The 21,307-nt window shown below is 41.1% G+C and overlaps 5 protein-coding genes across 6 annotated transcripts in view; all 5 read right to left on the bottom strand.

Moving 5' to 3' along the window:
* Positions 1-7,975, bottom strand: part of tcf25 (TCF25 ribosome quality control complex subunit) — a 10,345-nt gene extending 2,370 nt beyond the window's left edge. The window contains exons 1-17 of the mRNA XM_011610337.2: positions 7,630-7,975; positions 7,061-7,159; positions 6,911-6,988; positions 6,603-6,724; positions 6,083-6,148; positions 5,908-5,990; positions 4,948-5,078; positions 4,561-4,660; positions 3,855-3,948; positions 3,544-3,636; positions 2,641-2,746; positions 2,401-2,560; positions 2,187-2,274; positions 1,944-2,102; positions 1,778-1,868; positions 1,114-1,193; positions 962-1,037 (exon numbers count right to left, since the gene is read on the bottom strand). Coding sequence (XP_011608639.2) covers positions 962-1,037; positions 1,114-1,193; positions 1,778-1,868; positions 1,944-2,102; positions 2,187-2,274; positions 2,401-2,560; positions 2,641-2,746; positions 3,544-3,636; positions 3,855-3,948; positions 4,561-4,660; positions 4,948-5,078; positions 5,908-5,990; positions 6,083-6,148; positions 6,603-6,724; positions 6,911-6,988; positions 7,061-7,159; positions 7,630-7,839 — 1,836 coding nt within the window. The 5' untranslated portion in view covers positions 7,840-7,975. The remainder of the gene's footprint in view (positions 1-961; positions 1,038-1,113; positions 1,194-1,777; positions 1,869-1,943; positions 2,103-2,186; positions 2,275-2,400; positions 2,561-2,640; positions 2,747-3,543; positions 3,637-3,854; positions 3,949-4,560; positions 4,661-4,947; positions 5,079-5,907; positions 5,991-6,082; positions 6,149-6,602; positions 6,725-6,910; positions 6,989-7,060; positions 7,160-7,629) is intronic.
* A 1,418-nt stretch (positions 7,976-9,393) lies between these two features.
* On the bottom strand, positions 9,394-11,444 carry cyba (cytochrome b-245, alpha polypeptide). Its single transcript, NM_001032545.1, is given in 6 exon segments — positions 9,394-10,092; positions 10,291-10,372; positions 10,465-10,548; positions 10,618-10,692; positions 11,095-11,164; positions 11,338-11,444. Coding segments are annotated over 6 exon segments (561 nt in total). The 5' UTR covers positions 11,396-11,444; the 3' UTR covers positions 9,394-9,900.
* A 370-nt stretch (positions 11,445-11,814) lies between these two features.
* On the bottom strand, positions 11,815-15,236 carry mvda (mevalonate (diphospho) decarboxylase a). Of its 2 annotated transcripts, none has more exons than XR_003890411.1 (10): positions 15,084-15,236; positions 14,840-14,910; positions 14,514-14,628; positions 14,277-14,423; positions 13,985-14,184; positions 13,749-13,823; positions 13,442-13,660; positions 12,972-13,046; positions 12,692-12,800; positions 11,815-12,369 (listed from the first exon to the last, which is right to left on the bottom strand). XR_003890411.1 is itself a non-coding variant. In XM_003970066.3 (10 exons), exons 1-10 carry the CDS (start codon positions 15,142-15,144, stop codon positions 12,289-12,291), a joined length of 1,194 nt encoding a protein of 397 aa, XP_003970115.1. In that variant the 5' UTR covers positions 15,145-15,236; the 3' UTR covers positions 11,815-12,288. The 2 variants fall into 2 exon arrangements, 1 of the variants encoding a protein (XP_003970115.1); XM_003970066.3 differs by having other exon boundaries at positions 12,931-13,046.
* A 447-nt stretch (positions 15,237-15,683) lies between these two features.
* pdcd5 (programmed cell death 5) lies at positions 15,684-18,754 on the bottom strand. Its single transcript, XM_003969989.3, has 6 exons — positions 18,541-18,754; positions 17,268-17,305; positions 17,127-17,188; positions 16,815-16,906; positions 16,489-16,560; positions 15,684-16,250 (listed from the first exon to the last, which is right to left on the bottom strand). The coding sequence occupies exons 1-6, from the start codon at positions 18,604-18,606 to the stop codon at positions 16,203-16,205; spliced, it is 378 nt and encodes a 125-aa protein (XP_003970038.1). The 5' UTR covers positions 18,607-18,754; the 3' UTR covers positions 15,684-16,202.
* A 482-nt stretch (positions 18,755-19,236) lies between these two features.
* uraha (urate (5-hydroxyiso-) hydrolase a) lies at positions 19,237-21,178 on the bottom strand. The gene is made up of 4 exons (XM_003969991.3): positions 20,490-21,178; positions 20,121-20,260; positions 19,892-20,027; positions 19,237-19,765 (listed from the first exon to the last, which is right to left on the bottom strand). Exons 1-4 carry the CDS (start codon positions 20,541-20,543, stop codon positions 19,676-19,678), a joined length of 420 nt encoding a protein of 139 aa, XP_003970040.2. The 5' UTR covers positions 20,544-21,178; the 3' UTR covers positions 19,237-19,675.
* Positions 21,179-21,307: the final 129 nt, after the last annotated feature.

The following is a 21,307-nucleotide window of genomic DNA, read 5'->3' as shown; positions in this document are numbered from 1 at the left end:
GAGGCTCGACTGGTGACACGAGGAGGCATTTGTGGTGGCGGCCTGCATTGGGTCAGATCCTAACCGCCACACGCAGCGATGTGTCTAAGCCCCTTTCACTCTAAGATCCTCAGATTTGATATCTTGAAACGGTCTTGCTGGACTGATCCGTCCCTACTCTCCTGTCCCTGGAGGTGTCCAGGTCCAAGCAGAAGCTCGGAGGGGATGGAGCCTTTTCTGCTGCCACTGTCCATTTTCAAAACTTGACCTCAAACTAACTTTACTTTAGTGTTTTAACGCTGTTACTGATTTTATTGTTTTGTTTCTGTGTTACATTCTATACGGCCTAATGTGCAGCACTTTCTTCCAGCTGTGGCTGCCTTTAAAGCCTTTCTAAATAAAGTTTGTGATGATATTAGATGACAATAATACTGTTTACTTGGCAACGCTTCAATGCTTTGCAAATGATTTCCTGACACGACCACGATGGCGGACTGTGGTTTTAAAGGGTCTCAAAGGGTCACACATGAAAACCGTGACTCTCCTGTGTTACCGTCACTGTTGTTATCTGTTACTGGTGGAGACGGCAACACATGGATTTATGGGTACCAGAGGCAATGAAGTAAACCTCAAGGGGAACCATGGGAATATTTGGGGCCGACTCCCACAAAGAACAATAACATTAAGGGAATAAACATATAAAAGGACCATTGATGAGCTCCAATCAGCAAACACAGAACCTGAACTGTCCCAAAGGTTCACCCACAGTCTATTTTTATGCATTGTGGTTAATGCTGCTAATATCAACCCCCAGCACTTTTCTCAAGGACTGACCTTGGAAATGTCAGGAAAAATGAAATAACAACATAAACAAAGGCAACTCTGGAGCACAAGGTACACCGATAGGTACGCTCGGCAATTAGATAAACCCAATCAATGCATTCATTAGATTTCATCCCTAAATATCCTCAAAGAAACTGACCTGAAGGTGGAAGTTTGGCAGCAAAGACCGGAAAAAGAGTGACAGCGTACTCTCATTGGATGCACCAACATGTGGCCTGTAACGATGAATCCTCAAATGAATCCATACATAGATGCGAGGTGACACTTTATACACAGAGACGCTCACGTTACCTCTCAGGACGTGTGTATGACATAATGGAATCCGGTGGTGGGAGGGGGTCAAAGCCCATCAGGGGCTGGCTCGTCACCTCCTGCAGGTAGAAACAAAGTCAGCAAAGTTACAGAAATGTCACCGTCTTGAGAGAAGCAGGTCGGTTACAACTTTTAACAGCCTGATGTCAATTTGTGGTGAAAATGCTGAATAGTCTAGAAAAATGTTGTTAACATATATTTCAAAAATACAAAATACACTGTTCCTAATTGTGCACCTGGGCAGAAATATAAAGTATAGCTGGAAACAATTCTTTTAAATGTGTTCGTATTATATATAAAGTATTTGAGTAAGATAACATTACTGTAATAACCCAAATGTGAGCTTGTCCTCCTTATCTGGAGAGAGGGACCTCAACTAATGAGGATATGTGACGAGTATAAGAAGCACCAAGTTGATATGTTAAATGACCACAAGGCCAGCTGTCTAACCAAGGCCTTTCTAGTTTAGAAAAACCAGTAAAGCAGACCAATAAGCAGGGTTAGTCTTGGCAGAGGGGAATCTGTGCGTCTCTAGATTCTGCCGGGTCTCTCTGGATGCTTCTGGTGGGATATTTAATGTTCTCCTGAAGGATTACATCTTCAAATACACATGAGGTTTGTGTTGTTGGAGAAGATTTCTCACTAGAGGCAGACTTGAAACGGCCTCTTTGATTTCTGAGAGAAGAACGTGGCGGTGGATGTTCCGCGGTGCACTCTGGTACCTCTGCTTCCTCCTGAAACACAGAAACCAGAGAATGCAGCTTATGGCGAGAGCAGCGCGACACCACAGGGCTCCGTCGGCAGCTCACTTGGATTGGCACTCCTCCACCAGAGGGTCGGAGGCATCGACCCGATGCAGCACCTCTCTGACCGACTCCTCCAGCCAGAGCATTACCGCTGCCTCCTTCCACAGGCTGCAGGACCTCCTCAGATACAGCACAGTCAGTTCAGTCAGGGCTGGGGGTTGCCTAGAGACAGAATACGGGGGAAGCTTTCAGACATGCAGTACTGCATGACTCGCAACAGCACGCTACAAAGTGATCAAACATTACCCGATTTGGCTTTTTGGCCCAAAGTAGGTGTGTGTGGTGACTCTGGCGTCTGGCTGCACAGAGCACAAATCCAGCAGAGGCATCAAGACTGTATCAGACACGTTTACAAATTGGTTAGATTGAAAATGTGAGTGGTCATTGTGGTCTATCAGCACATGGAGGAGGTGACTCCACATTAATGTCAGAGCAGCAACTCAGTTTCCATGTAACAAACCTCCAGGAAACATGATGAGCGTGTTCTGCAGCAGCTGGTCAGCTTTGTGTCGGTGTCTGTTTCTTTCTTCATGGTCTCCATCTTCCTGCTGGCTCAGACAGAAATGGCAAAGGGCAGCAGAGAACGAGAAGTTTGGCAGCTGGGAGAGATTTCTGTAGTCCTGCAGTGCAAAAACAAACCAATTAGACACCAAGAGCTCAAAGGTAGGATTGAGAGGCTGGCGTCTACTCTGAAATGCACCTCCCAGTCCCGGTACAGCTGGAGCAGAGACTGGTACTCTCTGCACCGCAGCATCAGGAAGTCGATGAGCAGGAGCATGCACAGTGGGTCCGAGTCTGGGTCCAAGCTGAAGAAAAGACATCTGGTGAGGTCAAAAACAGTACTCTTCCTCCCTTCATCAGCCTGCTGCACAAGCAATCCACAAGATAAGGAAAAACCAGAACTTTAAAAAGAAGACTATTAACAAACTTTATTTGTTAGCGCTGACAAAAATAATAGAATACCCACATTTTTCAACAGCAAATTGGCAGTAATAGCTCAAAAGTGCTTTTTTAATATTGCCTTATCAAATCACAAAGGCATTTCAAGCAAAGCAGTGATTTAATCAGCGACGGTTGGAGGAGAGCCGTCAGCTTTGATTCCCATACTGCTGCTGAAAAAAGGGAACAGAGCACTGCTCTGTTGGGTCAGGAAGGCACAGCGTGATGGAGATCACGGATAAGTGCTCACCATCATGTGCACACTGGGAAATATCAGGCTATGTCAGCCGTGCATGGAGGCAGCACTGTTGTCTTACGCAACGTCTACATCATACGGTCGTTTTGTGCTTAATAACCAAGTCTAAAGACATAAACTGATTGTTCAGAACAAGAATATATAAAACAACACATGGCTGGCATCTGCAATCATTAGACGCAGACAAACTTGGCTTGTTTATCATTCAAATAATTCAGAGCGGCTCAACTGTTACACGCATGAGGAAAAGGATCAACTTTGGTGAATAATTAATAATTTTTGAATAATATTTTCCTTGTCAGATGACTGTTTTTAATTTCCAGTTATTTAATTATGGGGAGAAAAGAGTTTCTTCTTACATCAGCTTTCAGATTTTACTGTAACTGTTAGTTGTGGTTGTGTTCGCACCTCAGGATCAGTTTGCAGTACTCCAAAGCTGTCCGGGGACATCCTCTCTTCTCCAGAAACATCATGTGCTTATAGAGAGCCAGATAAAAAGCCCTGCAAACGGATTATTGGATCAGTTAAAGTGCTGATTCTTGGCAAACTCTAAATAAAACTGATAATTCAAACAGCCTGAATAAACAAACTAATAAAACTGCACATCTGACAAATTAGGTCAGGAGATGTAAAGCAGATCATGCCTTTTGTTCATCCTTTGGGGTGTGTGATATTTTAAAACACCTGAGGAATCACAAGCAAACAGGGAAAACACTTACCTGTTCTCCGGTCGGCGGTAGTCAAGTCTGCAGGTCCCTGATGTCAGACTGAATAAAGGGTGAAAAGCAGACTCGAAACTGTACAGGGCCCTCTCTGGAAAAACAAAATATAGAGAGCGGTTTGAGTTATCGATCATGAATGGGGATCACGGCTGGTGGTGGAATAGTGATCTATGGTAAACATTCCGGCTACGCAGCAGGAGAGCGTCTGAGATATTAGACCTTTCCAGAGAGAAGGAATTCTGACATCACCATACCTTCACACCACTCATGCAGTGCAGAATGCATTAAATTCTAACAAGAACTAAAGTCTAAAATTAAAAAATAAATGAAGTTGATCCTTTTTGAGATTCTTGGCTGCCAGAAAAAGGACGCATTGTCCAGTTGTCCTACCACGAAAGCTCACAGACGGGGTTTAAAGACACGGAAACTTAATAACGTTTGAAGGGACTGCGTCGCGTCAGATTGATGCCGAGAGGGTTAAACTGAAACGGAAAGATGGCGTTCATACAGACGACTTCATTTCAAAGATCTAAATGTGAGAGACAGGACGCCGCCAACCTCTCCAGGTTAAACTAAAACTCCCGTGGATGTGCAGTGCCTGAAATAGGGCTTGTTGCGCTGCCATCTGGCTGGATGTAATAAACACAGTGCTGGTCAAATCTTTTGGAGCTGTTAGTTGTAGAAAGCAAAAGATGCAACCCACCGATGAGGTCTCTGGCCATCTCCTGATCTTCCTGAATGCGGCACACATCTGAGAGCTGCAGCAGAGAATCAATGTGGTAGGGATTAAGCTGCAGGAGAGCCTGGAGCCAGAAGGGAGAGATCTGATTAATAACTGTGGCGTTGTCAGGGTGGCAGGGAAATCTACTGCATTCTACAGTATTTAAATGTTACAGATCTGAGAACCAACACGTTTCTAGTTCTAAAGAGGTGAGGACATTAATGCAACAATGATAATGTGCCAACAGTCTCCTTGATGGTCAACACCTCAATACCCTGAACACAGTGGTGCTGGAAGGTTTGAGCAGCTTGACTTCATCTTCGTGGTTAATGGTTAATGTCAACATTAACGTGGTGCAGGCAACTTTACCACAATGTTGTTGGGATCCATGGACTTGACAGCATCCAGAAACTTGAACTGTACTTGCTGATAGTCCCGACTATGCTCAAAGGTGAAGTACTGGACTCCATTTTTTGACTCCAATAAAGTCATTGAGATCCCTGAAAAGAGGTCAGATAATAAAAAATAAATAGCAAAACACACACTCCCAACAACTCTGTGTCCGTGTGTGATTTTACAGCTGATATAAATCTACATTAATGAAATTAAAGCAAAAATGTCCATTTGCTCTTTGAGTTGCATCCAGTTTTGAACCCGAGTCCAGATCACATGGTGATCAGTAGGTCACGTTCAAGCCCCAGGACGTCCTTTAGGACATCCTTTAGACTGAAAATGTCATGACAAACCTATTTTTGAATTTGTTGACGGCAACAGGAAGTAAAAAGTGCATCAACAAAAATGCTAGAGGAAAATGGTAAAAATGATGTGACGGCAAACGAGGTCTGTTGAAGAACTCTGTCCTACACCTGCGCAGAATGGCAAAAGAGTGACAATAGCGTTTCTTTTTCTTGTAAAACCATATTGCAATATTAAACCAATGACCCTTTTCATCTAAAGTCAAGTCTGCTATTACTCACAAGGGTTCTAAATAACATTGCATTTCCCAAGGCAAGGCTCATTCTTGAGTTTTCAAACACTGATGTTTTATGGTTTGAGTTCAGACTGTCCTCCAGTACAGACTGACCTCATTGTGTGTGTTACAATGTGCAGAACCCTTTAAAACTGCTAAAGGCTGTTTGTGTGCTTGTCAGATTGAATTATTTGCAATGAAAGACAGAACAATCAAGACCTCCACTGCCTAAAAGGACACGAGGGGGGTTAAACATCATAACCTACTGGAACCTGTTTGCCCCACAACATTCCGATGTTGTTGGTTTTTTGTTCAGCTAAAAGTGGCAAAGGTTGAAAGTGGTTGTTGTACAAAGCTACCTTGGCGGCTAAAGCGCGGCCAGCTATCCTTAAGGTTGGTCATCCAGGTACAACGATGAAAGTGTCTGTTTCTCTGACGAGGCCTGTGAAGACACAGTAGATCATGGACAGTACGGACACAAAGAAACATGTGAAACACTCACATTCACGTATTCAGTCAAACATTTTCTTTTACCTTTGTTCCCCTTGAACTGCACGAGCACCGAAATATCTTTTCAGTTCCGTTTCTGAGTTGAGATTCCTGATGAATTAATACAGGTATTTTTTTTATTAAACTAGGCAACAATGTGGGCTAGATGGTTTAACAATGAAAAATTAGCTCAGTCCACATTGGGTCAACAAAGACACGTTACATACTCAAAGGTAACAGAAAAAACAGATTCCTAATACACGTTAGGAATCTACTATTACTTTTATTCATTTTGTCGTCAAAAGCAATTGATTTTGAGACGTCATTTGATGCTTCAGTTTTTGTTGTTTGAGCAAAAGCACAACAGCCACTTAGATATGAAATGAAAATATCCACACATCTCAATTAATGTAGCCAAATGAGCAACAGTCTTCAGATAGGTCACGTAGCACAATCTGGGTGAGGCGCCCCATAAAAAAAGACCTTTATGTGAGTCAAGTGCCACCATGTGGGATAAAGGTGTATTTATCATCTAATACAGAATGTGAGGACTTCATGTCTTTACCTATGCTCCACATGAAGCACAGATCTTCTGTCAACACCTCCAAAATCCTCATTTCGCAGCCTCTGATTGTTGGCTCTGTCCAAGTTCTCCAGCCATACATCAATGTTTTCATCTTCTACAGCCTGAAAGGAAACCACTAATTGTTGTGAGATATTCAAAAGAAAATGCAGATTTGTTGTGTGTTGTGAGAGATCAGACAGGAATGATTATCATTAAACATCCATTTCATCAACTACATGACAAATATATTAAGTGTAGTGTCAAAAGTGAGCATTTGGCAAATAAAGACACCTTATGAGTGTACTAACCTCTCCAGCTTCTGACATCACTTTTGTCTTCTTCTTCTTATTTTTCTTCTTTTTTTTCATTCGGTCCTCAGGAACAATCTGTTAATGTTAGAGGTTTAATATTAGACTATAAAGGATATTTCAAATTTTTAGATTATGAGACATTTTCACCTCCTGCTTCTCGTTATCAACATCCCGGTCACTTTTGGTTCCGTTTGCCTTTTCGGCCTCATCGGGCTTGTCATTCTCGGCACCATCAGCACCACCGATCTAAGGACAAGTGATAGATGGACAGGCAGAAACCATCACCAGGTTTTTGTATTTCTGCAGGTATTTGGTGTTGACTTTATTTGATTAAAACTCTGTTAAAAAGGATTATAAAAGAAAAACATTTCACTCCTCTGTGGCTCCTGGTATCTGTGCAAATCCGCAACACACAATTGATATTTGTGTGTGATATAAAACACTGGAAAGATGTGAACACATGCAACAAATCTGATCAACTGAATGTGGATTTGACAAGTAGATTCTGAAAAATAAATCTTATGTGAAGCAAAGGAAACATTTTACTTTCAGTTTAGGAAAAGGTGCAGTGAGCGAGGGCTTGTTCAAAGGTGCATTTGACGGAAGGTGACGGGTCACTTGAACGTCTCAGCTAGCCTGTGACAACAATGTAGTAGAGAAAGAAACGTGCAGTAACGTCGCTTCCAATGTGGCGAACATTTGTTCTGTTATCTTACCAATTCATAAAGATTGCTAAAGTTTTTCTGAGCCTTGTTTTTCTTTTGCTTGGAGCCTCTTCTTTCGGAAGCAGCAGCATCGTTAGCCGTCTCCACCTGATCCCCTTCAGCCTGCTCCTCCGAGCTGTCGCCCAGACTGAGATCCGTGGGGTCCAGCGCCTCCTGGGCCCTCGGTTTCCCTCTCAGCCTACGCAGAGCCCGTGTTGACATGATGTTTTGGACTCGTCTGATCCGAACCTCGTTTGTAAACAGTGTGAAGTTCGCTGCTATGCTGACACAGACAACAAGCGAACTTGTGCTCTTCTTCGTTTTCTTAATTCTTCTTTGTAAGTTTGTTACTGCCTCTACGTGGACGGATGAGGTATTGCACTTTGAAAGCATTTTTTTTTTTTTTTCTGTTTCTGTTAACACATTTTATTCAATAAAATGTTGTCCTAATTTTTGTTGTATAGAAATTATGAACGTTTGTACTGTATTATAATGCAGTCATAGTCAAACCATAATATCTAACTAAAGTACCACAATCCAAATAGGTAGTTTCTTTTTTTTATTCCCATCACAGTTTCAGAAGATACTTATATAATTTGACTGTTATTTACAAGTGAAAACAACTGAAGCAAACCTGTGTGTAACACCCCTCCAGTTTAAATCACAAGCAAAATTCGATTTTAAGCCCGTCCTGGGATACCGTTGTCGTGCCAACATACCAACAAGCTATGAGAACTAAACCAAAATGTGCAAAATAAAGACAAAATAAAACATTCTCACAGAATTATTTTGTTCTCAAGCTTTTAAAGTGATAATCGACTATCAAATTAATGAACTACGTAAAATTAATACATCAATACCAAATACACGTACAAAAAATAGCTTTACAAAATTACCAAAAATCAATTATTTATCTTGCGAACCTCTTTAGCCCCAAAACGCCCGACTTTTCAGTTGTTTCTGTACTTATTTGATCACTTCTACAGTCGATGGTTTTCACCTGACATTCCGAGTGCAGCAGCAAAAACGTTCCCCCCACCAACACAACAACGAACATTAGTTCTGCGTGGACTCCCATTCTTTAAAACATTTATATGACAATGAAAACAAACACACCAAAAATATTTCGTTGTAAATATGGTTTCATATACGTAGCCTAGAATATATTACAAAGATTAAAGGACCTGAAGTCACTCTGACGACAGCTGCAGTTTCCGTGAATAGTGACGCGAAAGACAGCACAAATATTTGAATCCAAGCCCCTTTTCGCCACCAGGGGGCAACCAAACTCTGCCAAAAGCTGCCTCAATAATGTTGCTGTTGCGTCCAAACAAACAAACATTTCCCTAGATAAAGCAAACAAAATCAGATAAGAATTTTGGGGAAGTAATTAAAAACAAAAACAACACATTAAAATTGATTCTATATACTTTTCTTTTCATTGTTCCTAAAAATAAAATGAGGAAGTGCAATGTAAGTACACTGCTACTGTTATTTGAACACTTTGTGGCTGTTTCGGGTCGTTGCTCCCTAGCAAAAAAAAAAAAGAGATCAACTTGTTGAACATGTTTATCAACCAGAAGACAAAGTGTGTGGTGCCGTGAACAAGGATTCAAGAGTGAGCAAACACATTCTGCAGACTTAAAAGGGAAATTCTGATGTATTGAAATTTTGTGAATGTGTAAAAGAGGGAAGTTACACATGTTACTCAAATCCTTTTTTTTTTTTTTTTTTTTAAATTACTGTTGAAGTTAAAATCTGACAGATCTTGATTCAGAGCACAAGAGATTTATTTACAAGAAAATAAATGAGAAAGAAAGCTAATGTCAAATAACAAGAGGCGGTAAACTTCTAGAAAATACACAACTACTCATGTTTATATTGTAAAAACATTACTGTAACGTGTATTTCTGGTAATACAATAAAAATGGATTCAGCACAGCTGGATCAGCAGTCCTGTCCTGGGTTGAACTTAAGCTGTCACTCAGCAGCAATAATGCCATGGACCGCTCTCTCTCTCTATACAGTATGTATATATATTTTTAAAAGATTATTTATGCATTTTCAGAAAAAATATGACCTTCATTTTACCCTCTTCTTTGATTTATCAGTGCAGGCGTTTCACTTATCCTTCATGTTTTTCTGCTGCCTGAGATATGAAGGTGTGGAACCAACATGTTCCAGGTTTGACCAAGCTTCAGGTAACTATTCACCGGTGTGGTAACGGCCCACACCCGACTGGATGGTAATCAGGCAGAACCAAGCGAACGGGCGTCGAGCTGCTTATTCATTGGCAGTGACAGAAATGGGGTTGTCGTAGGACGCTGCCTCCAGGTCTTCCACACGCTTCCTGCGCGTGTCTGCCGGAGGTCTTGGTGGTGGATTCTGGGGAGGATTCTTGATGCTCTCTGCAACAGGTTTCCGGATCTCCTTACTTGGGAGAATGGGCTCCCAGTGCTCACCTCGGATGGCTGCCTATACAGCAGAGCAGAGATAAGGAACACAAGTCAAACACTTCCCTCACGATGGCCCTTTCGCAACTCTAACGTCGTGTCACAACTATCGAGACAGATTTCTTTGTGGCCGACAGATGGTTGCTTTCTGTCTCATCTAACAGTTACAACATTCAAACTGTTATATTTCAGATCACAGAAGCTGATATAACAACCTTACCACAAGATAAATGATGCTGGCGATGCCGAGGCACACACATCCCAGGACAGTGGCGAGCATGAAACCTCCAGGAACACAGATCCTAACAGACAGAAAATGGCTTTAAGAATGACGAGTTTTCTGTTGTGAATGAGAAGAATGTTGTCCAGGAAAAGAAAGGAATAATAGACTCACGCAGCGTGTAGAACCGCTCTGACATAATAGTTCCTTGTCACAGGCCCAAAGGCTTTCACACACACAGTAAAGCAGCGCTGGCCCCTGAAAAGGGTTGGGTCACGTAAGCCGAAAAAATGAAATCAGCAATTATATAAAAACAGAATCACTTACGGCCGCTCCACACTGGTGCCCTTCGACCTTTTACTTCTGGGATATTCAAGTAGACACACCAGCACTCCAGCAGCACTGACAAAACTGGTCAAGGAAGTTTCAACACAAACATTCACTTATCACAGGTCAATTATGGTAAATTTCTTTCCAAATCTGTGATCCTGAGCAGCTTTGGTGGTTGGAGGTTAAAAGAGACGGTAGATGTAGTTTGGTTAGTGTCACCGTTTATCTACAGAAAATTAAGCCACACTTAAGAATACAGAACCCCTTAACGTTATACCACGAAAAGAAAATATAAAGCTACACATTATTCTAAGAATGTCATAGTTCACTGCAAGTAAAAAAGATTGGAATAAAATATAGATAATAAATAAATATAGAAAGTAGTCGTTTGGAGAGCGAGGGTTCAACGTGACGTTTGACCACTTAAATGGTGAAACTAAGGAAAATGAAGCAAACGGCGTGATGTGAGGATACACCGCGTAAGCAGCGAACTGCCAGCCTCGGAACTGACCGGCCACCCCAACAACACCTCCAGTCAGCAGAACTGCAACGAGGAAGCAGGAAGGGGAGACTTCAGGAGGCATCAAGACAAATATCTGCAGTTACAAATAATCCACTGCCATTTTCCAGCACGGACAAAACGCGTTTTTGTTAAGTTTTTTTCTAAATGAAAAAGCTTTTTACTAGAAAAACTCTTTTAAGGAGAGGTCTACTCACTGAAACCCGAGGCCAGAGCCTGCTCGTTGGCCCACATCGCCCACTCTATTTTCCCCATGTTCACCTGTCCGATCCTGGTCACAACTGTCAGCGGCGACTTTCAACTTATCAGCCTTCTACGAGGAAACAAATCTATATAAACGAGGTTTGTGGCGTCAGGTTAGGGGGCGGGGCGAGGCGTGACGTCATTTCCGACGAGCCCAAGACGTCGGCAGGTAGTTCAGTGGGTGCGTCGTCAATCTGTGTCAAAACACAAGCTTTCTGAACACAATGTGTGTTTTATTGTATTTAAGCTACCCGATTTGTTACCTAAACACGTTTTTCCCTTTCAGAAATTCAAAGAAACGCCTCACAAAAGCGTTAAACCCTGAAAAACCTGACAAACAACGACACTGTCTCCAATGACTTTGATAGTGTTCACAGAAGATATTGAAACTATCTATGTTCACGCTGTGTGCCAAAATATGAGTCACAAAATAACAATATATATATTTATTTATAAAATCAATGTGAATCCTCGGGTAAATGAAGTCATCCAGGGATGCTGCTGTGTAAAGTAGCTATGGTTCACAGGGTTCCGACATACATTCTACTCACATTTTCCTGATTTATTTTATTTAAATAATCTAAATTAATATGTTACCTCTCACATTTACAGGTGACACTCAATGTGCTTTCATATAGCTGGAAAAAGCCGACGGCAGGACATCTATAAATACCTGATAAAACTGAACTTAAACAGCATATTTGAAAAAATCACGTTACACATGTGGGCAATGGCTTAATGATAGAGTTGTTAAAACACACACACACACACACACCCCAGTTCAGTTAAAGGCAAATCATTATCCATGCTGGTCAAGGAGAAACCTGCTTCTGTGATTCATAAAAGCTCTTAGCTCTTAATCGTACAATGGGGATATGTGCTGCTTCGTTAACAGCAGCAGAGTGTCACACCGTCCTCTTGGGCAAACCATCAGAACCAAGCAGATGCTGGGCGGGATCGTCCACAACGCAAGGTCCTGGTCCAGCCTGGAACACAAATAAAATGTTTAAAAAACACTGATTTATACCAAAGGAAAAGCTCTTCCTGCGTGAGCCTCTGCGCTAACCACTGGGAGTTACAGGTGAAGGCAGCGAGCTTTCCTCAGGTGAGAGCAAACACAGATAACACAAAGATTCCTTCAGGAGAACGCTCCTGTGTGAGGAAATCTGGACCTGCTCTTTAGACCTGCCAGCTTCCCTGCATTTATCAAACCAATGATCACCATTGCAATGTCAATATCAGGCCTCTAACTATAGCAACATTTGGTTTAAGAGGTTATGAATGAAAACATGAGGCAGATATTTGGACCTTTGTACTTATCACGTAGCTTATTCCATTATCCATGGGCTGTAAACCAATAGATTGTTTCAGCTCATCAGGAAGGAAGACACGCTTGACCGGAAGACCTCTGATAAAACTGCAGAGGAGGAAGAAGGAACAGGAATTGAGTGAGTAATTTTATAGAGGTGAAAACAAGAGCGAGAGCAAAAGGACACAATTTACAACCACCAAAACAACCCCATTATAACTCAACATTGGCGACTTACTGTCCTCCATTGGTCTCTGGGGGGAAGAAATGTTGGACTACCTGAAGAAACTCAGGAACATGTTGTTTTAGAGTGAAGATGACAGCGTTGGGTCCGGCATCGAACGTATAGCTGACCTGAAACAGCCAGAGCACAATGACACTGAGACGGGCCAAACCTTTCTGTTCCGCTCTCTGAAAGCCACCACAGTGGTTTCACATCTACATTACAACAGCCAGGAAATTTAGAAACACCTGCCAAGGCAAATATCTCTACTGGTATTTATAATCTCACCAGTACAAGCAGCAACATTTCTGTTCATTTTATTCTGCCACATTTCATAGAGATCAGAACCTATATCCACCACTTCTCTGCCGCTTTCCTGCCTTCATTTTGTTATAGCAAGCCACAAAATGTCGAGTCATGAATTATTTCCTCTAAAATGTGGCAAACAGCAAACAAATAATTTAAGACTGGAGCTAAAATACTGCTACATTATTTGTTTTAGAAAGGAAACCATGCGGTTACTTACTCTTGTTTCCCCATAGTGCCTGTTGTAGCGATGCACCAGATTAATGACCTGTTGCGAAACACTGCTGAGGTAGAAGATGGGAGGATACGTGTCAAGGCAAGTGGCGTGGAACTGGTTGCTGTCCTTCATGGTTAGCTCGGCAAATGTGGCAAAGTCTCTTCTTCCTATTGCTTCGATCATCTCTGCCATCCGGCCGGGGACGACGGATTCGGCCCGGTGCTGTGCCCAAATGTAGACACTTGTAAATAGTCTCGAAACATTATTTTTATGTACAATTTACCACAACATAGCCGCGAAACATAAGCACCTTTAAGAGGGCGCTGGTCTCTACACTGGTCTGCATTCCAGAGGTGCTTCCCACTGGCTTCTTCTCAGCACTGGCCTGTGGCAAGAGTCTTTATTAATGCTTCCAAACCCGAAGACTGCCATTACAATATTAATAAACTCTATTAATAGAGCTTTTAATTAAAATATAATAATAATAATAATTCAGAGAGGAAAGCAAGTTGCTTCTGTTTCTCAAACACACCATAACTGACCTACCACAAGCACGAGAATCCTGAGCTCAGGCCAGTGACTCTCTGGCTCCACCTGCTGGGCAACACTGTCTTTGCCGTCTTCCTTCTGCCCCATGAGCCACTGGACAAATCCTCCATACATACTCCGACATGCACTGCCTGAGCCTTGTCGCGCGATCGCAGACAACTCCCCCTCAACACCAAATACCCGAGCCAGGGTGTAAACTGCAGGACAGAGCCACAAAAAACTGAGCGTGTAAAAGAAAAAGTGTATGATGCTGTTCCTAATAATGCAGCACTTGTGTTGTAATTCTGACCTAGACAAGCAAATCCAGCTGCCGAAGAGGCCAGTCCAGCAGCAGTGGGGAAGTTGTTGACGGAACAGATGTGGACTTTGTGAGACAAGACAGCTGAATCCAGACTGGGGTTTCCATCATTACGTCTCTTCCTTGCTAAACGTCGCACTACATAGAAAAAGACAAAAACGTTGGGCGCTCCTTTCGACACAGCTTCATCGCTAGAGGAAGGAGGCTTGGAGAAGAGACACAGCTCACCCTCTCTCAAACAGGACTGCAGTCTTGGATGGCTGATGTCCTCCTCCTTGCCATTGAGCCATATTCGGTCTTCCTGGAAGGATTTGCTGGCGACAACTGTTGTGGTGGTTTTCAACTAGACGTAAGAAAAACACGAGTTTATTTTGATTTAGCTTTTATTTTTCACCAATACAAAACCACATCAGAAGTGCATAATTTTAGAACCCTCAATATCTTCATGTCTATCTTTAAATTCTCCATCATTGGGTCGGAATTTGTCAAAGACAAACTAATACTCACAAGTTTATAATACAGCCGTTAACTCATAGGTGGATTAAAAAAAATACCTGGTCTTGATGCAGAGTTACACTCAATGACGAGTTGATCGGTAGAATTAATTCTTCATTTCTCTTTCCCCCTGAAATTCAAACACAGTGCATTGAAGTTACATTACAAATCTTTTACTAAATCCAAACATTCACATAGAGATACACCAATCAGTGTCACCATAACAAAAGCACATGCACTGGCGTACTGACAGGACTGAGCTTAGCTAGCTCTCCTAGCATTCAAGTACTGCTACATACTTACAGTATTTAATGACAGCTATATTCACGGGAGCGGTACATGTGACTATATTAGGCTTTTCCATACTGGACGTTACTGGCTACCTTTGAAAACTTGATTTTGTATTTGCACCTTAAACTACGATACTCGCCAGAAAACTCCTGCTAAGTAGGGTTAGCCTACCTGATCTGTTAACCAGCCTCTTTGAATCACTGTCCATTGGCTGGTGGTGAACATGTGATTTTTCCCTTTAGCCAATCAGCAAAGAGCAGCAGGGCCGAAGGCGGGGATCCAACCAATGAGAGCTCGTCTGACCACCGTCATGCGAAAATGGGGCAAAGCCAGCGGCCAATCCCACACGAGAAGTCTCTCTCTCGGGTATTCTAATATTATTACAGAATACTATAATATTATAACTGAACTGAATACTACCCCATTATTATAAATTAGCAAATAATGAGTTTATATACAATTATATCGCGTCAATTCATTACAAACGTCACTGTTATTTTCAAGTGAAATGTATTTTCTTTATAATTTGCTAAAAGTGTGTAACAATGTTGTTCTAGTGATGCCACCAATGTTAATTCAAGACAATGAAATATTCCCAAATAAAAATCAAGATTTTACCTTTATGCATTTTATTCCAAACAACTCTTACAGCAGTAAACAAGTAGAGACAAACCAAAAAAATAAATAAATCAGGAAACAGTTTAACTTTGACAGGTTTATTTTAAGGCTTTTTCAATTTTTTTTGTAAACCTTTGCAGCACACCAGCAAAGAGAAAATATCCAAGCGCAACATCCAACAATCTGTCCAAAAAACAGTCAAGATAAAAATGTAAAAATCTCTGGAGTACTTTTTACAGCTTATCTGGTTTCTTGTGTTTAAAGATCAGATGTCAGACATTAAGAGCATAAAGAAAACAAGTGGGAGGGTTAGGGTTAGGGTTAGGGTTAGCATGTGCCATTGATCTGTCAGAGGCCAAACAGAACCAGCATACTTTTGTATTTAACCGCTCATTACGAATGTCACAAATGTGGCGTCTCCAGGGTACAGCTTGTTGACGAGGTCGTTGGAGTCCAGTAAAACACATCCATGTCTGATTTTCTGACCGATTCCAGGGCTGCGTTAGACAGTTATTAATCATCTTCATCATCGTCAGAGTCCATTACCCTCCGTCTGTTGAACTGAAGAGCCGACAGCAAATGAGTACATTGGTTATGGTGTCGAATACACAGAATGAAGTGGTAAAAAACTAAAATAAAACTAAACCCGTTCTCAATTTCCATTATCAAAACAACAAATAACGTGATCGTGTTCAAAACTGAGAAAATAAATAAACCATCACATTAATATTTAGTAGTTCTACAGGGGAGCACTAATCCTGCCCAGAACGATGTTTCCACGACTGTAGGTCAAACTTACTTTCACTGTCATCTTCTTTTCTGTTTGTTGACTCACTTTTTCTAAAATCTCAATCAGGCCAGACTCTGAAATCTGTCAGATGAGAAAGACCAAAAAGACTGATTGTCCTGTAGTCACATGGAATATTATACTCATCGGCCATTTTATTAGGAACGACTTGGGTTGATGCTCGATTTGAAGTCCTGCAAGTTGTCGTGACCACGTCTTCAAGCCTAAGCACATTCAGTTGCGGCCATGTGACTGGTCGATTAGCTTTTTGTGTCCCATAAAGTGGCCGGTGAGTGTACCGTCTGTCCACTTCAGTCATCCCAATGACATTTCCTTACCTTTCCTCCTAACTGTCCGAGCCGAGCCATCTGAATGAGATAGTTTTCTACGGCTTTGGCCTTCTCTGGCTTCACCAATGCAAGATTGTTCACTGAAAACAACACATAATCCAGTTTAAGTTCTCCCTACATTGTTAATTTAAAGAAAAGAGCCTAATACAAATCAACTGCACTTCTTGAACAAACCAAAACTATTTTATTAGTGCATGGCTGTTTGCTTATAAGCCAAATAAGTTTTATAAAAAAGATCTTAAGAGTTATTTCAAAGAGGAATTTATTGGTATTTTAAATAGACAGTGAATAAACACTTACATCTGGCACGAGCAGACTGGTCAAGAACTTGAGCCAGTATGGAGTTTCTCATCTCCTGTTCTCTATGAAGAAAAAATAAAAACACTTCACTTAATAGAATTTTACTATTGACCAGAAGGAAAAGTGAATAATCAACCTTACCTTTGTTTGGCCTCTTCCTGCTGATTATTGGAGGCATCCTGAGGCAAAAGTAGACAATTAGACATAAACCACCAGAAAAAAAGCACTTTGAGAAAATGCACTAATTTCCCCATGTATATTGTGACCTACACACCCATAATACATTAGTAATAGTATACTTTATATAGGCAGTAATAACACAAGGTTGCATAACATAGTAGGTTGCTTTATAGTCAAAGCCCCAAGGCTTTAGTCTTTGGCCAATCAAAGGTAAAAGTCCACCCAGAACCCAGAATATCACCAAACTTTAATGAGCTCTTTACTGGCCCATTTTTAGCATTTCACTCAAATCCAGTCATAATGTTTTGAGTTATTTTGCTAAAAGACAGGAGTAGCTCCATTAGTAGGGGACTGGACAAAGCAGCCGGGGGTTCTTGGCTCAAGCCCTGGTGATAAGGAAGAAATTTGGAAGGTATGCTGGTGTCATTAGGGGGGACGAGGGCAACATTGGGGCTCTGCTGAGGTACCAAAGCCACAAATGGGGCCCCCCAAGGGTGTACCCTGCCTTCACCTAAATGCAGTTGGGATAAGCTCCAGCACGCTACCTGCGACACCACAAGGGTCATAGCTGTTAAAAAGGCCCAAATTAACAAAAAAAACCCCACAAAAACCTCACCGACAAATGTCACATAACCTTCTTAGGATGTTTTCATATTATCTTATAAAGGTCTAAGACATGAGCTGGAATCAAATCATATTTCTATACCGATATTTCTATACTCACACCATGTTCAATTTAGCATTTATCAAATATAGTACAATATATATTCTATTGTTCAAATGTACTATTTCTAATTTTGTCCATTCGTGATCAATGTTGACGTGAAATGCAAAAAGTGATTAACAAATACACTCAAATCTCAATGATCTTATCAAAAATATCTTCAATAACAGCTTGATCCTTGAATTGGCAATTGAATTCGTGTTGAGGTGTCAAACCAAGAATTAAATCTCCTTTGGAACTTTGGCTCTCCTCTCCAGCTTGGGGAGCTCTAGCAGGGGTGTGTGCTGTTAGCATTAGCCCAGCTAGCACTAGCTGCAGGCTGCTTCATCGCTCATTTATCTCCATCGAACGTCCACGTTAATCACCGCTGTTTTACAAGAAGCACACTGTCGCGTCAAAGCAGAGAAACTAAAAAAGGGAATTTTCATTATTCTAAAATAACTTAGCTAGCCAGGGCTCAGCGAACCCAGCACCCCATTTTAAAGAATTGGGCTCATGTCTGGTCCTTACCCCGTGCTTTGCCTGTAGCTCCGCCATTCTTTGCCGCCTAATTGCCTCCAATTCTTCATCTGCCATCGTTTACCTGAATAATATGTTTAATTGTTAATGTCAAGCAGGAGCAACACGTAACGTAATTTATGGCAACAAAACTACAATCGGAGCCAAAGCAAGCTAACAGAGGCCAAACCAGGGAAGTATAATCGATACCGAGAAATCAACCGAAACGGCCCTCAGGCTGAAGCAATCCAACACAGAGCAACACCAACCCATCCCTGTTAACTAGACAGGCAGGACTTTGGGGGGGGGGGATTGTCTTAGACAATAGTTCTTAGCATAATTTCACGACACGATGCACCAATGCAGACCACATCTGTGGCGTGGACGCCCGAACACGCGGTTGGGATCCTCATCTCGCCCTGCAACCCTCGTTGTCCTCCTGGGGGAGCTCGAGCATCTATTCTGGGTCGCGACCATCCGACCTTGCTGACCCGAAACCTGGAACCAAATATACGGAGGAAGACGACCCCCAATGCTTATTTATATGTGTCTCTTCCGATATAAATAGATCCATAAACCAGTTCTGCTGTGCCGAAGACTCTTTGATGCAGAAGATGTTGAAAACATCCTTTGGGCTATATGGTTCATTGTGATTTTCTTTCTTTTTATTCTGGGTAAATTATTAAAATTTCAGCGGTGGAAAAGTGGTTTATGATTTATTTATTTATTATTTATTTTGTATTGCAACATGTACACTATTGAGACATTAGGGGTGGCTGACATCCTTTTTAGTTTTATTCAACTAATCTCTTATCTGCATACACACAATGACTTTTATAATAATAATAATAATAATTCCAAAATCAATAACAAAGAAATCAACCATTTTTAATGTAATTCTAATGGGTACAATTATTTTGTAATTTTGTTTCACTCCATATTGTACCACCAGATATTTAAGCAAAATGTATAAATGTGCTTTTGCACAATGTTTACTGTAAGAATAAACAGGCCTATTTTAGAATGTAATAATAATGACAATAACACCAACAAATTAAAACAAGAACCCAATGTAGGTAAACACTCATGGAATGATTTCTGCCTATTTGTTCATTGAAGTTGTAGCTTCTGAGCCAGAAGGATGACACTAGCTTCCTCTATACGTACTGTACGAAAAAGGGCTCAACAGCAGAGGGATGTGGTACTTTTGACCAGGGTCATTTATAGTGAAGACAATCTGCAACAGAATAAAACCCATATGAAGAGAGTTATCAATAATAAGACCATCATTAAAACAGCAGATGAATCAGAAACATTAATCAGTTCTAATGTTAGATGTTGTGATATCCAGGTTTAACCTCACCTCTACATATGGGTAAAAGCCTGTCTCTCCTATTCTCTCCCAGTACTTAGCAGTCTCAAAATGAATTTTATACACATCAGATGTAAACGCTTGTGGCGTGATGAGTCCTGGGCAACGGCCATCTTCATTAGTAGTCCTGTTGAGACCAAAGGTGATATGACAGTGAATATAAACACTGTGCATAGCTGAGGATTCCCACCAGTGCATGTGGAAGTGTTACTGGCTGTACCCAGTTTTTATTAAACTCCAGGCATTAGTGGACGGGTCTTGTCGATAGAGATGGAGAGCCAGGTTTGAGGCAGGGATCCCCATGGCTGTGTTCAACACATGTGTAGTTAGAGGACCAGGAGAGCCAGCCATTGCTGTGGTCTACAACATACAGAGAAAACAAATACATTTAAAATGAGCAATTATTTAATGCTTTATCTTATATTACCATTAATTAAGTTCAAATACCCAAACCTGTTGTCCTGAATGTGTAAATATTGCAACATGTTAAATGCATTTGATTAAAAAAAAGGTTTCATAACTTTAAAATTGCTCAATCAGTTTTTTAAAGAAATCATTAAGTGTATTAATACCTGTGATGTCAGCTTACCTTATTTTCAGGCAGGATATGACCCTTTAGGAGCTGCAGTCTCTGTGCACTCATGTAAACTGTCCCTGATAAATGAAATCCTCAAAGTTTTAACCTAAATTATGCTCCTTTATGCCCACTCGGTTTGGCCAGGTCTACCTATCGTCCCAGCCACTCTTTTATTCGAGTCATTTTCTCAGTTTAGTTAAATGGCTCTGCACTTTGTGCAATAACAGATGGAACTTTCAGGACATAAATTCCAAGGGGATATGATTGCGAAAAATTTCCCATGTTTACTGAACCCACGCGTAAGTCTTGATATATCAGAGTATATGAAATTACAATAATGTTATAATTCAGTTTTGAAAGAGTTAAAACTCACCAAATCCAATTCATAATGTATTTAATGTTGTAAGTTTTAAAAGTCACCCTATACTTCACAATGGTTCGATCCTCAGTCGCTGCCTGTACAACGTGTTGCCTTCATGAACTTTAGGTAAAACCGGTTGAATGACTTTTAATAAAAGTTCTTGTTTGTTTCTTATCGTCTTCTTCAACAGACTGATCTAAACACACAACATGACTCTTATCATAAAATCCAGGTTTCAGCGAGAGGAGATGAAACTTTCCTGCACTGTAAACAAAAGGCTTTTTCATTACGGTTTCATGGTTATAGTCACCTAGATTTTCCTATCTTTTTCCCCGCGTTTTAAGCCCGCAGCACCTCTAAAGACACGTAAACGTCTCATTGATTTCGTTATTGTCAGTTTGTTTAACTGCTGTGTTAGTGAACTTTGAATCCACAACCCATTAGTTGCCTCACATAAATCTGCTGCCAA

This window comes from Takifugu rubripes, chromosome 13 (genome assembly GCF_901000725.2).
Source record: "Takifugu rubripes chromosome 13, fTakRub1.2, whole genome shotgun sequence".
NCBI lineage: Eukaryota > Metazoa > Chordata > Actinopteri > Tetraodontiformes > Tetraodontidae > Takifugu > Takifugu rubripes.
Note: the sequence above shows the minus strand (reverse complement) of the source record. Positions and strands in the feature narration are given on the sequence as shown.